Source organism: Carex rostrata, chromosome 20, assembly GCF_964058835.1.
Source record: "Carex rostrata chromosome 20, lpCarRost1.2, whole genome shotgun sequence".
NCBI lineage: Eukaryota > Viridiplantae > Streptophyta > Magnoliopsida > Poales > Cyperaceae > Carex > Carex rostrata.
In genome coordinates, this window is record NC_135937.1 from 7,592,553 (window position 1) to 7,607,026 (window position 14,474).

Sequence of the window (14,474 nt, forward strand, 5' to 3'; positions counted from 1 at the left end):
ATTTTAATATTCTGATATCAGGAGTCCGGAATTCGTATCCTCTGAGATATCTCAAATTTAGCGTGATTTTATGGAAAATCTCAACCGTTTAAATACGTTCTGCTCGAATCTCAAAGCACACAAATACTGATCCCCTACATCACCCCCGAATAGGCACCGGACACGTCGGCCACGCAAAAGTTGAGATATCTCAGAGGATACGCACTCAGGTCCGGCCGTCCGGGATATATATATTTTTTGAGTGAGTCTATGGTACTATGCATATTACGATTTGGCCCGTAATACGGCTCAATATTCAACTTTTCAAAATTCTAACGGTCGATCCGAACCGTTCATCTTGTTCTCCATATTAATATGTGTTTGGAGACCAAATTTTACATTTTTTGAAATTTTTTTACTATTTTTTTAGATTTATTGAAAATCACTGTTTTTGGATGGTCCATAATTTTCAGATCAAGTGATTTTCTAAATATCTAAAAAAATAGTAAAAAAATTTCAAAAAAATGTAAAATTTGGTCTCCAAACACATATTAATATGGAGAACAAGATGAATGGTTCGGATCGACCGTTAGAATTTTGAAAACTCAAATATAGTGCCGTAGCACGATAACAACCCGTGATATGCATAGTTCCATAGACTCACTCATATTTTTTTTTTGTTCTCTTTTATATGTAGCAGACAAAAAGTAGAAAACATTATCTTCTCTCCGTTTCTATGGCGTTGAGCCGTTGAGCTGGAATGCTATGATTCTGTTGCACAATCCCGTACCACCTCCTCTAAATCTAAACCCTAAACCTAACTCTAGTTCTCTCCGACCGAGACTACACTTCCAATGTCGCTCTCAACCCGAGTGGGGCACCAACGCCGAGTCGGTGCGAACAGGCCGCTTCGGCCCGAAGAGAGGAGTAAAAGAAGAAGAAAAGAGAGAGGCGTTCGACAAAGAGGAGAAAAGAAAGTGGTGGTCGGATTACAGCAACGATGGTTATGATTCCCTTGATGATGAGGATGATGATTTTGATCTTTTTGATGAAAATGAATCAATTTTGGATAAATTTTGGATACTCAAGGTAATTTTGTTTCCATTGGATATTTTTAATAATACGGCATTTAAGATGAAATTTAGTATATGTTTGTTGAGACTGAAAGATTTGAGTTTGCATGTAAACAATTTAGTTTTATACTTTTTGTTTATTGTGAAAATGCTGTAATTATATATCCTATTAAAGTTAGTGTATCAATACCAGAACTTTGTACCTCCGTTGTAAGGCAAACCAAAACAAAGGAAAGCAATCTAGACTGTTACTTAGTTGTGCCAGGTGGCAGGTACCCTATACGGTACCAACCAGTTCTCTGTTTCTTTTTTATTATTTTGCTAGATTGCGTGTAAATATTTTTCGGTGTATGAAAGTTCCCCATCTGAACTGTGTATGCAAGGAACCACCAGTCACACTGTGAAAAGCTCTATACGTGATATTCTCTTTTATTTTTCATTTAATATCACTTTGTAACAGGTACTAAAAGGATATGGCTACTTTTTACCAGTGGTAATTGGGTCGATGCTTCTGACAACAGGCCCCAAAGCATTTTTATTGGCACTTGCAGTGCCTCTAGGTCAGTCGGCAATCTCTATTTTACTTGAAAGTATCTGGGGGAAAAAAGAGCGTGAGAAACCGAGGCGAAGGAGGAAAAGTAGAGGTCCATTTGCCAGGCGGAATGGATGGGGGTTCAACAGAACGGACAAAAGAGAAGAAAGTAATAACAACAATGGAAGGGGTTACCGGTCCTGGGTTTCTACTGGCAGTGGAGATGCTGACAGTGGGGCCCAGAGATCAGGTTTGGGTGGATGGGAAGAGTTGGATGACAGTTATGAGAGGAGCGAACCAGTCAGAAAATTGTCAAAAAGGAGAAAATACAAGGAAGCTCCTTTGTTCATGAGGCTTTTGGTTGCTGTTTTTCCATTTTTGGGTTCATGGTTTCGGATACTCTGAATCAATCATTTGAAATTAAACTTAAGTAAATATAATAGGGGTTTCTAGCATTAATAGACCAACCTGCACATCATTGTTTGGTACAGATTTAATATCATTCATCAAATTGTGTTGGAATACCGACGAATTGTAAGAGTTGTAATCTACAGACATGAAAATTGTCTACTTCATCCTGTCATTTTGCATGTTTTGAAAAAAGTACCGAAACTACCCTCATGATTTCAATTCACAAGTGAGGGAATGAGGTGGATAATTGGGTATTTTCGAAAGAAATTAGGGGATTTGTGGTTGATATTTCCATGTATATGAATATAATCAGTGAAGATGTATGATGAGATTATATTAGTGTACTTGTTGTGATACTAAAAAACAAAAGCAGGGATGCGACTTGCTCCCCCTCTCAGACTGGTTCTTTTCAATTCGCATTTTTTCCTCTTTATATATATTTTATTTAAATTAACATTTGTTGCTTATGTGTGTCTACTAATTTCTTTCCTTCAATAAATGTGTGATCAAGATGTATGCCATCATAACACTGTATACAAGGATACCAAGCTGGTCTTTTGTACTTCATGCATCAGTATCAGGTTCCCTTAGTCCTGCTTATAATTTTCTTTTTATTACTATTGTTATTATTATCTCGACATACATTGTCTGAGGCACTTACAAACGGTATGTGATGCACTTTTTTAAATTTAGATAGATAATAGAATTGAAGATTTTGAAATATTATAGTCACTTAGATTTGATAATTTATTAACAGGCAGGATATTTCACTCGACTTATCTTCTCCTATTTTGGTACTGTTCCGGTTTAGTTAGCTATAAATCTGACATTTGTAATGCTTTCCCTTGAATCATTTCTTCTTCCTGCTTTACACCGGATAGGTAAATTTGATATAATATTGCTCTCTTTTGCTTGTCGATTTTTTTTACTTCTGTCAGTTCTTCACGATGTCACTAAGTTGAATGAATACGATGCAGGACGAGCCCCGTATGGGTCCTTTGTGGGCAAATATAGTTTCAATTAAGGATTGAAAAGAAAATAATGACTTGGGTGCTTATTTGTCAATTGTGTTTGGGTGTCAAGGAATAGCAGGGTTAGTTGGATTAGCGACTATTTCAAATTCAGATTAGCGATTATTCCACGTTTGCATAAAAAAATAGCTATTCTCAATACTTGGGTTAGCTTCTATTCTGCTAACCCATTGAAATGTTAGGTTAGCTACTATTCTGAATTCGGAGTTAGCACGCTATTCTCACTAATATCACTCTCAATCCAAGTGTACCTTAAAAGTATGTTTGGATGGGAGCAAAAATAGCGAAATTTGGGATTAGTAGATAATAATAGAGAAAAAAAAAGTGATTTTCGGTGCATTTGGTTAGAGCAAGAATAGAGCTAACTCAAGAATAACACTATTCTTTTGAGCTAACCCAAGAATAGCACTATTTTGGGTGCATTTGGTTTAGATGCACTAAGAATAAGGTTATTTGGAATAGCAATCTCCACACAAACAACATTTTTGCTATTCGGAATAGCTAAAACAACTATTTTTTATTACTTGTTAATGTTGGAATTACTATTATTCGGAAGTGTGAAGAGAGTTTAAAAAACGTTTTCTTCTCAAAACTTAGTCAGCACAGTTCCCAAATGACAAAGTTGACACTACTTCTATCATCTTCATGTTGTGACAATTTGTTTGAGACCTTTCTGATCTATCTTTCGTCTTAATTAGCACATTGTTAACACTATTATTTCTCATTTACAGCTATTGACTATTGCAATTGTATAATCCAAACAACATTTTTACTGAATAGCATCATTTTCATACTAATTTAAAAAATTATCCAAACTAAAATGTGAGATTTTATGACATTGGGGATTGACCGGTGAAGGGCAAACAAACCAACCTTTCTTATTTCAAATTCACTGCTCAACGTACGATCGAGAATCAATATTCAATCAATCTAGTGACTAACATATATGTCTTTCCTTTCGTTTGAATGCTAAAATTAGCAAAGTTTGACCCTCAATACATATTTCTTTGAACCAATAGATCCGTTAGCAGGAATCTTCGGATCGTTGGTGACTTTTATGTGAATTTTGACAGTTCCATGGTTTATGTCATATAAAGCGTACGCAATTTTCTATTTCAGAAGTGCTTATACATACTTTTATGTGAATTTTGACTGTTCCATGGTTTATGTCAATTAAGATCTCCTGATAATCATAAATTGAATTTTGATTGAATTGCTTCATGCTCAAATTAATTTTTCACCTCCTAGATTTAAAACTTAATAATAGTAATTATTTTTTTAATTCAACTACTAAGAATTGATTGCATCTACCAATCAAATCTCATTAATTACTATTCACATCAGGTTTGGATTTAACAAAGATACAAAATATAGATAATTGGTTAGAATATCATGTACTGTAATCCAAATTAGATACGATGAATAATTATATTGTTGTTGGCATGCAGTTAGTTATAATCGTCTAATTTGTGTGTTTAGAAAACATTTTGGAAACAAATGAAAAAATAGTGATATCTATATATGACGACTATGTGTGACGAGTACATGTCTAAATAAATTTAGAATTCTACATGTAGAAAAACATAAAAAAATGTATAAAATAAAAAAATAGACCATCTGTTTAATTGGAGGGCTGATATTCAATATGAAATTCTATCTTAGAATTTCATATTGAATATCAGCCCTCCAATTTTATATTAAATTACATTCCTATCTCTAGATTTATTGTTTAACCAACTAAGAATTTAACAAAGTCATGGTTCAACAAAACAAGAGGAAATAAAAGAAAGGAAGAGAATAAATTCGTCTAGTCTGCACTCTGCACATTTTTTCCCTTGTTTCTCCCTCTCATTGACTGTCAAACTTGCTGCCTTTTGTTGCTAAATGTAGAAAATGTCATTAAAAAAAGTTCTGTTAGATGGAACGAACAAACATGTAAAAACTGGGTTGGTCGCCTTTTTTCCTTTTCAGTTGTATTTCGAACTTTTGTTTTGAAGGCCATCCTTTTAGCCGCAAGTCCATCTCTCCTTTTGCGGTATAATCTAGGAATTGATTCCCTCCATTTGGGTCTTCATTCGGTTCTCCATTTCTGATATTTAGTGCACGTGTTCTTAGAATTGTGCATTTAAAGAGGCTGGTAATATACATATTATGGATGAATCTGTTATAATACAAAATCGGATTTAAATAGCTTATCGGATTTAAACCCATTAGTAATTGGGTACTCGATAAAAAAATAACGCTTTGACTTATATTTTTTTAATGCTCTGACTTATAATTTCGGATGCTTTAACTTATAATTCTAATTACCAATCATAATTCAAGAAATTTATTTTGATTTTAACACTAAATTTAACCCGAATTACAAATCAAACATCCAGAGGGGGACACAAAAATTTCTAGGGGAGGCAAAGTTGATCAGTACCAATAGATCACTACTAAAACTCGATCAATACCAATAGATCACTCTAAACACATTCTAATGAAAGGGGAAAAACTGTCCACTTGGTTCCTTTAATATTAATCTTTACTTCTAATTGATTATATTAAGAAATGGGTATATTAATAAAATGAGTGAGTTTAATTATATTAGATAGGTACATAGTTAATTTTAAAATTTGATGGGAAATATCTAATTGAATTTTTTTTTAGGAAAAATAAGGGTCTAGGAAATATCTAATTGATTTTTTTTTTTTTTTAGGAAAAATAAGGGTTTAGGAAATATCTAAATTGATGAAGTTATGATTAGCGTATATCTATAAATTTCTCAAGAATTAATGATTATCACTCAGCGATGTTTTTTTTTTTTAATTTTACCGAGAATAATTCATAAAAGATTGCATGTATATATCTAGCTCTCAATTATAAACTCCAATTAATTAGACTTATTTCCCAGAAAAAATAAATCGGAACACTTGTTTCCATAGTGTCCTTAGTTAAATCAATTCCACTATTTTCTTTCTATAATTAAGTGAATGTATTGCTGAAAATTTTATTTAGAAAAAACCTTTAATTTGTATTGATTTGATCAAATCGATCCGTTAAATCGTATCATCAGATCGGAGAAAGATGGCCTAAAAATTCACATTATTACAAAGTGCCTAAAAATAGTCTGATCGACAAAAGAAGGCTTACGAAAAACCTATCTTTTGATGCAGTATCAAAGATATATAATATCTTGAGAGGTTTCAGATTTAAAATTCGGATGATTTTTTTTTAATATTAAATAGTTAGATATATATAACTTAAGGAGAGTTCAAATTAATGCTTTCATTTTGTGGGTCTCCATCGTGTCTTTATTTTTTAAAACATTAATAACTCAAAATTTAAATTATGAATATCAAAATAAAACCGTTTTGATCTATGTTATTTTTTCTACGTGCTCATAAAAATTTATCACATTTAATTTTTTTTTTAGAATCAATAAGTTGAAAAATCAACGTTTAGAAATTATCCATATTAGTACGTTTTTTCAAGCTCTTGATCACAACCAAAACAAAATTAAAATGTTGTAATTTTTTATATGTGCATAGATAAAATAATATATATCATATACAATGGACGTGGCTACGGTGCTACGGGTAGCTAAGAGGCCTCCGTGCTACGGCTCGGATTTCGAGTTTTCAAAATCCTAACGGTCGATCCGAACCGTTCATCTTGTTCTCCATATTAATATGTGCTTGGAGACCAAATTTTATATTTTTCTGAATTTTTTTACTATTTATTAAGCCACTTTGAAAACCCCTGATCCAACGGTGGCTTAACCCAACAGTAAAACCAGAAACTACCGTTGGATCAGCGGTTTTCAAAGTGGCTTAATAAATAGTAAAAAAATTCAGAAAAATGTAAAATTTGGTCTCCAAACACATATTAATATGGAGAACAAGATGAACGGTTCGGATCGACCGTTAGGATTTTGAAAACTCGAAATCCGAGCCGTAGCACGGAGGCCTCTTAGCTACCCGTAGCATATTAGTCAAAACCCATATACAATAATTTTATTTTGACTTTCAAATTTTTAAATTTTGAATTATTCAAGTTTCTAAAAATAAAAATAAAGACACGATAAAAACACAAAATATATAACCATTTGGATCCTCCTCATGTAACTTCTGCTCCAACTTTTACTCAAAATAAATAATAGTAAGACTTAACTACCTACAACTTAAGAATATTCAGCAAGAATTTAATAAGGAGTTGACGCGCCGAAAAGAAACAACGTGCCTCCATGGCAAGTAGAGCTTCCAAAAGAATTCAAAAAGCATGATAATTTGAAAAGAAATTATAGAGGCTTTTGAAAAACTCTGCATGATCACTATGTTATCCCTGTAAATTAGTGTAATTATATATTATTGCAATATTTTCCATATAATTAAAGAAAGCAAACCGGTCCGGGAATGATCGAAAATGCAATCATTCTGAAAAATTAGGATCGACAACAGTTTATAAATGTCAATTTGATCAAAATCGATAGCTTTTAAAAATTATGTCTTAATTCAAAATATTAGTGTTGTAAAAAACGTCTGTTATATTAAGCTGACTAGTCGTTGGCAGTGATCAAACTGTCATGAATTTTTCCGACTAATCGGATGATTATTTCTGATTATGACCGATTATTTTCAATTATTTCCAATTAATTGCTTGGCGGTACCCAGTCCATCCGATAACTACATACCGTTATTTACAACACTTATTCAAATAGATAAATATGCATCGATCTAGGCAAATAAGTTGATCATACAAAAGGCAAATCAATCTGTATCATGATAGACAAGTGTGCATTTTAAAATGTGTAAAAATTTTGTGTTTGGATAGAGCAAGAATAGCTCTAACTCGAGAATAACACTATTTTTTTTTATATATTTGATATTTAGATGGAATAAAAATAGCACTAATTCACTATTATTTGTTTGTCTTATATAAATTAGCTCACTATTCTACTAATCCAATTAAAAATTGAGTTAGCTACTATTATCAAACTTGAGATTACCTCTATTCTTGCTCTATTTCTTGTTTCATCCAAACGTACCTGCTCTATTCCTTTTTTTAAAGACTGAGTTCATGATTATGAAGCCTAGAAATAAGAAGAAAAAAAAGTTGCATAGATATATTTTTATCTTTGGGAAATAAAAAGTTATTTTTTTTAAATAACGGTCATAATAAATAGTACCATAGCTGTGTTAGAGGTGGACTGATACATGTTTTGTCAGCAGATTCTTTTCTTTTTGTTGGAACTTTTGTTGGGCCTTATGGACCCGCTATTAATATATCATATATGAAAACCTTTCATACTTGTTAAAAATAAGTCGGAAGCATTTTGTACTCTTTTCTCATTTTTTTCTCCGTGGAATGGTCCATATAACAAGAAATCAAGACTAAGTATACCTAACGGAAAACTTTTCAAGCGTCAACACAGCAAAAAAGAAAAAAAAAAAAAAAAAACTATTTACTTTTGACAATCTCAGGAAAAAAAACAACTTTATTTTTTTTATAGGTTGAATAATAAGATCAGCGAACCGTTATATAAGGGCATCATTAGCACAAGCTCTTGGCACCAACCGTACCTATATCATTTCAATAAACTGTTTTGTAGACAAAGAACCCAAAATAGTAAAAGAGATCAAATGGAGCTATCGAGATTCATAAACCTAAGCCTAAGTGCTTATACTCCATTTGCACTCAAGTGCGCTGCCGAGTTGAAAATTTCAGATCATATACACGCATATGACCAGCACGCCATGCCTCTAAAGGAACTCGCTCGCTCTATTCCCGTAGCACCCGAGAAGGAACCAATGCTGGGCCAAGTCATGCGACTACTTGTTCATCAAGGCGTGTTTGCACAGTCTGAGGAGGGTTACATGCTTACTCCAGTCTCTGAGCTAATGTTGTCGAAGGGCTCCGACATGGGGGCTTATATCTGTTTCCATATACACCCCCAACTTGTTAATGCATTTTCCATAATGAGTAACTGGCTGAAGTCCAGTGATTTGGGCACTATTTATCAAATGAAACATGAAGGCAAATCTCCATGGGAGTCAACAAAGGAGAACCCGGAATTTGGTAACAACATATAGCAACAAATTAACCTATATTTCTTTTTTAAGCTGACTAACATATTTGATCTGATATAATTAATGTATATTATTTTTTCCAATTTTGATGGCTGCTAAATGGAGTGAATGTGGATTGACGCCCATTAATTCGTTTTTAAGCTTTTTGTGCTTATATGTGATTGTCTATATAGTATAGAGTAAAATGTCACGAGTACCATAAAATTGATTACCATACTTTGACCCTCGTAGCATGAAAGTTTGGATCCGCCCCTTATTGGAATTATATTTGTTGTTTTGGTGTTTACTTCAGTAATTTGATTGTCCATGCTCAACTAGGTAACTTATTCAATGAGGCAATGGCAAGCCATAGTAGAAAGTTAATGAAAGATGTGGTCGCCTCATGCCCTCAACTCTTTGATGGGCTGAAGAGTCTCGTGGATGTAGGAGGCGGCACCGGAACTACCGTAAAAGTTATTGCTGAAACATTTCCTGAATTGAGGTGCACAGTGTTCGATCTGCCGCATGTCATATCCAATGCATTGAAATGTGAGTTATTCGATGCCGTGGGGGGCAACATGTTCGAGAAAATACCAGCAGCTGACGCAGTAATGCTAAAGGTTATCTCTCATAAGATTAATTATATGTGCATATTTTACATATACTATATGGATTTCTTTTTTTAATATTGCAATATCTTATTTAAACAGAATATTCTCCATGATTGGCCTGATGATGATTGCATTAAAATTCTTGAAAGATGCCGAGAGGCAATTTTACCAGTTAAAGCTGGCTGTAAGGTTATCATAGTCGAACTCACTGTAGACTTGGAGACACATGACCAGATGGCGATCGAGACAACACTCTGTTTTGATCTAGGCATGCTGATGTCATTTGCAGCGAAGGAGCGCAGCAAGCAGGAGTGGCATAATGTTTTCCAAGCAGCAGGTTTTGTTAATTACGAAGTACACACGGTGGGGGTTTATTCAATCTACGAGCTCTTTCCTTGAACTGAATTTGCATCTCGTTATTATTTAATTAGTCATACATATATTTTGTTTTCATTTCATTAGAGAATAAGCAATAATGTATGTCCATTGCAGCTTGCTTGGACTTAATTACACACACACACAGAGAAAAGATTTCTACTAGTAATAAATATTTTATTTGAACATTCTCCGTGTTAATTTCTTCTTGTTAAATGTGTCAAGAAGACCCTGGATGTTTTCTTTGCTTGGATTGTATACTGTTTAATTTCCTTCCAGCATTCTGGGCTCTCTAACAATTTTCACAGAAAAAAAAACCCGACAAAAGCATCGGTCCAATATGTACGCCATTAAATATATTTGTCGCAAATTTTGACCCAATGAGATCTTCATACGCAAAAAAAACAAAAGCTTCACAAAAGAGGCCCACGTTGCCAGATTTCAGTGCCTACACAACAAAATATTCGATTTTAGGGTTAACTAATGATCACAGGGTATTTGTGGGTATAATAAGAGAAATTGACAATCTAAATCAAATTGACCCTCATCATTTAAACGTTTTGTAACTTGTAAGTGGTTCTTAATTGCTTGAAAAATAAATTACCAAAAGTGGGAAAAATAATAGATAACCAAAATAGTTTTGTTCTTAAAGACCTGAGATGGGAACCTTTATAAACAGTTGGACCCCTAAATAAAATGTAACAATGATTTACATGTAAAGTAATTTTGTGGATCATTCAAAGGCAAAAATATTGTTTTTGTCCTTCAAAATGTATAAAAGAGGTCTTTGCAAGAAGTTCTCTATAGAATATACATATATCACAATAACTCATGTTTCTGAGGACAATAATACTGTTCTTACCTTCTATAATGGAAAACATATTTGTTGACAGTGGCGGAAGATAAGCCATCCAAGGGGTGGCTAAGCCACCCCCAAAATTTTCAAGTTTTTTTTAATCAAGTACTTTGAAATTTAACTAAAATGTGTATATTATATATACTAGCCACCCCTATTTATAATACAAAAATGTATAGGACTTCAATATAAGATTCACATGTCACTTTTTTCAACTCTTCAGAGTCCAGGCTTGACACATGAAAAATAATATGAAAGCATCTTTGTCTCTTTTGATCATTTTGAAAAGATGTTGAAAATCGAAAGTGAAAGTAAAATAGGGGAAAAAAATAGTTGTGCTTCTAACTATTTTGGAAGACACAATCATCCAAGAAAAAAAAAGAGTTACAGAAATTAAATTTAGAAGGTACGGTTAGAAAGAGAAAAAAAAATCAAATTTAAAAAGGTAAAATTAGCGCTAATGTGCCAGTTTTTTCTCCAATATTTCACAAGACGCTTCTCTCTACTCTTTCAACGGAAGGTTGGGTACATAAGTTCGGATATAATTAGTCACTTCCTTAATATAATTCCCTCAGATTCAGAACAATCAAGCTCAAGCTTTCATCCAATTAATTAAGAACAAGGTGTGTACTTAATTACTATCTGTTATATATATCAAATTCATTTTTCTTTAATTACTTAATTATTTACCCTCTTTTTCCTTCTTTTGCAGAAAAAATATTGAATTATAATTGTTGAAGTAATTTTTTCAATATTTTGGAGTTCAATTTAATTACCTAGGCCGCATTACTTAACTTATTGTCAGTATTTAATTGTTATTCATTAATAGTAAATTTCAGATAAAGGTTAATTTTAGCATTTTACTTTCATATTAAATTGTTAATATGATATTTTTCTATTCACAATGTCTTTTAGATTTCTAATGTTTTGCATAAAAATTAAATTATGTTAAAAATAATTTGTGTATGGAATTATAGAAGAGATTATTTAATTTTTGGTGGGTATAATTTGCGTATGAAATTATAGAAGAGATTATAAGTCTAAAATTTTTTAGGAAATAATTAGTCGAAATTTAAATAAAGAAAATATGTATATGAATACGTTATTTTTTTTATAGACATGTTATTTTATTGGTATTAGTTATTTATTGTATTTAAATGAAGAATAATATTATCTTGTGTTATAAATTTTGATTTTTATTAAAAAAATTCAAATATGTGATATTTAGTCAATTAGTCCCCCTTATACGTAAAGTTGAGTTCCGCCCCTGTTTGTTGAAAGGTGAAAATATTGAATTAACCAATTAGATATTTTTCTTGAAAAATGAAAACAAAGTGACACATAGTTCGTCAAAGGGTGTATCGAAAAATTACAGCCTAGAGTCTAGACTAAGGAATCAGAAATTGAGCTCCCGATATTGAGGGTCCTATGAGGAAATTAATTGATTGATACCAATGTTGTAGAAAACAGGTCAAATAATTAATTGATTGGTCATTTAGTCAGTGATGGTGCTCAAACAATTACGAATAGAATTGTCTGATTAATTAATTCATAATATTTTTTGTCTTATTTTATTTGAACTTTATTTAAATGATAATTTTACGAGACTTTATATTAACAAGGAAATTAAGTTAAAAATAAGTTTATTTTATATGTTTGAAGAGTTCAATTAATTATTTTTAATAAATTATGAATATATGTAGTTATACATATAACTTTAATGAAAACACAAAATTGTTCGAATAATTCTGATTAATTGACCGCATACTATTTAATTGCTTGAAGTTACCATGTCCGTCTGACAAGTGCATACCGTTATTTACAACATTGGTCGATACCAGTACATACTGTCTCAACTAACCAACGAGATTCATGATACATCTCGTATTTCATGTTCCTTAGCTTAAATCATGCATTAGGAACACTCAGGCTCTCTCCCATCCTTCCCCTTCTCAAACCAGCAGGCAATTTACAACTAACACTGCTGGCTCTCCTGGCTCAAAGAATGGTAAAGAAACAAAATGTGGTCAAGTCAAAAGGTATTCACTAGTGGAAAAACAGGAATCAGGATCGGCCTATCTGGATCGGCTATAAGAAACAACCGATACTAATATCTATCTGGATCGTTTTTATTAATAAAACCGATCCTAAAAACTAATAAGATCGGATTTTTTGGTCAACCGATCCTAATTTATGAACTTTTAGTATCGGTTCTTATTAAAAATCGATCCTGATAGTATCAAGATCGATTCTAACAAACAACCGATCCTGATACTATTAGGATCGATTATTTGAAACAACCGATCCTAATACTTTTTTTTTTTCAAAGTTGGTTCTGCAAAGCAAAAAAAAAAAGAAAAAAAATAGTATTAGGATCGGTTTTTTATAAACAACCAATCCTAATACTTTACCGATCCTGATACTAATTTTTTTTTTTTTTTTGCAGAACCAACTTTGAAAAAAAAATAGTATTTTGCAGAACCAACTTTGTGTGGTGCGCTGTATGTAGTCTATATTCTTTTTTTTTGCAGAACCAATCAGTTTTTACATTAATTTTTTTTGATGAAAATTAATGTAATTTATATTATTAAAATTTATGTGATAATATAATTAATTATTTGACATTGATATTTTATTTTGAAGTCATTTTGACTATTGAATTTTTTTATACAATCATGCATGATGCATCAATGACTTGTGCCATATATACATAGGACTTGAACCCTTGTTGTGTGGGGTTGTAAAGGAACGGATACGAACATCAACATTTGGTCGATCGGAACCGTTAAAATGAAAGAATGTCATATTAATTTCACCATTATAAAATTTGATACAATTTCGGGATTCATTTACTAGTTCATCAAAGCAAAACAATATAGCAACATCGCACGGCCGTAAATAGTTTACGTTGGATCAAGACTTACAGTTGTCGGGCCTTCGGCGCTTTTACGTTATTAATGTTCTATGTTATATCTTGATCATTTTAAAAATTATTACATGTCATTTAATTACAGACCCATCGTTGGATGATCATGCAGAAATGAACGGTCTGGATTCCATTTAACAATTTGATGCCATTAATAATAATAAAATTGTACAAAATTGATCATGGTAGAGTTGATTTGGCCATACAAACACAAATAAATAATTTTTATATTTTTCACATTTTTCTTAATATTTATCCGTGTACATGCATTACCAAACAGAAAAGAAAATAAATGGTAGCTGTTTGATGGCTGATAGACCATCAATATGAGTGGGGTTTACCTCAGTGATTTTTCTCATATATAGTATCAGGATCGGTTTTTTTATAAAAAACCGATCCTGATACTATTTTTTTTTTTCAAAGTTGGTTCTCCCAAAAAAACAATTAGTATCAGGATCAGTTTTTTATAAAATAACCGATCCTGGTACTATTAGGATCGGTTTTTTATAAACAATCGATCCTAATGATAACTCCCTATATAACCTGCTTAGGGTTCTTCTTATTTTCATTTCGCGCCTCTCATTTTCAACTTAGCGTCTCTGTCTCTATGTCTCCGTATCTCCCTCTCAA

The 14,474-nt window shown here is 32.2% G+C and overlaps 2 protein-coding genes across 2 annotated transcripts; both read left to right on the forward strand.

The window, feature by feature from the left end:
• The first annotated feature begins 662 nt into the window (after positions 1-662).
• On the forward strand, positions 663-2,408 carry LOC144572538 (uncharacterized). Its single transcript, XM_078322144.1, has 2 exons — positions 663-1,068; positions 1,513-2,408. Exons 1-2 carry the CDS (start codon positions 745-747, stop codon positions 1,987-1,989), a joined length of 801 nt encoding a protein of 266 aa, XP_078178270.1. The 5' UTR covers positions 663-744; the 3' UTR covers positions 1,990-2,408.
• Positions 2,409-8,620: 6,212 nt separating this feature from the next.
• LOC144572455 (cephaeline 6'-O-methyltransferase CiOMT-like) lies at positions 8,621-10,250 on the forward strand. The gene is made up of 3 exons (XM_078322045.1): positions 8,621-9,086; positions 9,416-9,696; positions 9,787-10,250. The coding sequence occupies exons 1-3, from the start codon at positions 8,651-8,653 to the stop codon at positions 10,084-10,086; spliced, it is 1,017 nt and encodes a 338-aa protein (XP_078178171.1). The 5' UTR covers positions 8,621-8,650; the 3' UTR covers positions 10,087-10,250.
• The last annotated feature ends 4,224 nt before the right edge of the window (positions 10,251-14,474 follow it).

Excerpts from the sequence above, each read along its gene's own strand:
- LOC144572538 (XM_078322144.1), top strand. The coding sequence starts at position 745 with ATGATTCTGTTGCACAATCCCGTACCACCTCCTCTAAATCTAAACCCT. Across the intron at positions 1,069-1,512 it reads ATAAATTTTGGATACTCAAG|GTACTAAAAGGATATGGCTA; the intron begins GTAATTTTGTTT and ends ACTTTGTAACAG.
- LOC144572455 (XM_078322045.1), top strand. The coding sequence starts at position 8,651 with ATGGAGCTATCGAGATTCATAAACCTAAGCCTAAGTGCTTATACTCCA. Across the intron at positions 9,087-9,415 it reads AAAGGAGAACCCGGAATTTG|GTAACTTATTCAATGAGGCA; the intron begins GTAACAACATAT and ends ATGCTCAACTAG. Across the intron at positions 9,697-9,786 it reads CTGACGCAGTAATGCTAAAG|AATATTCTCCATGATTGGCC; the intron begins GTTATCTCTCAT and ends TTATTTAAACAG.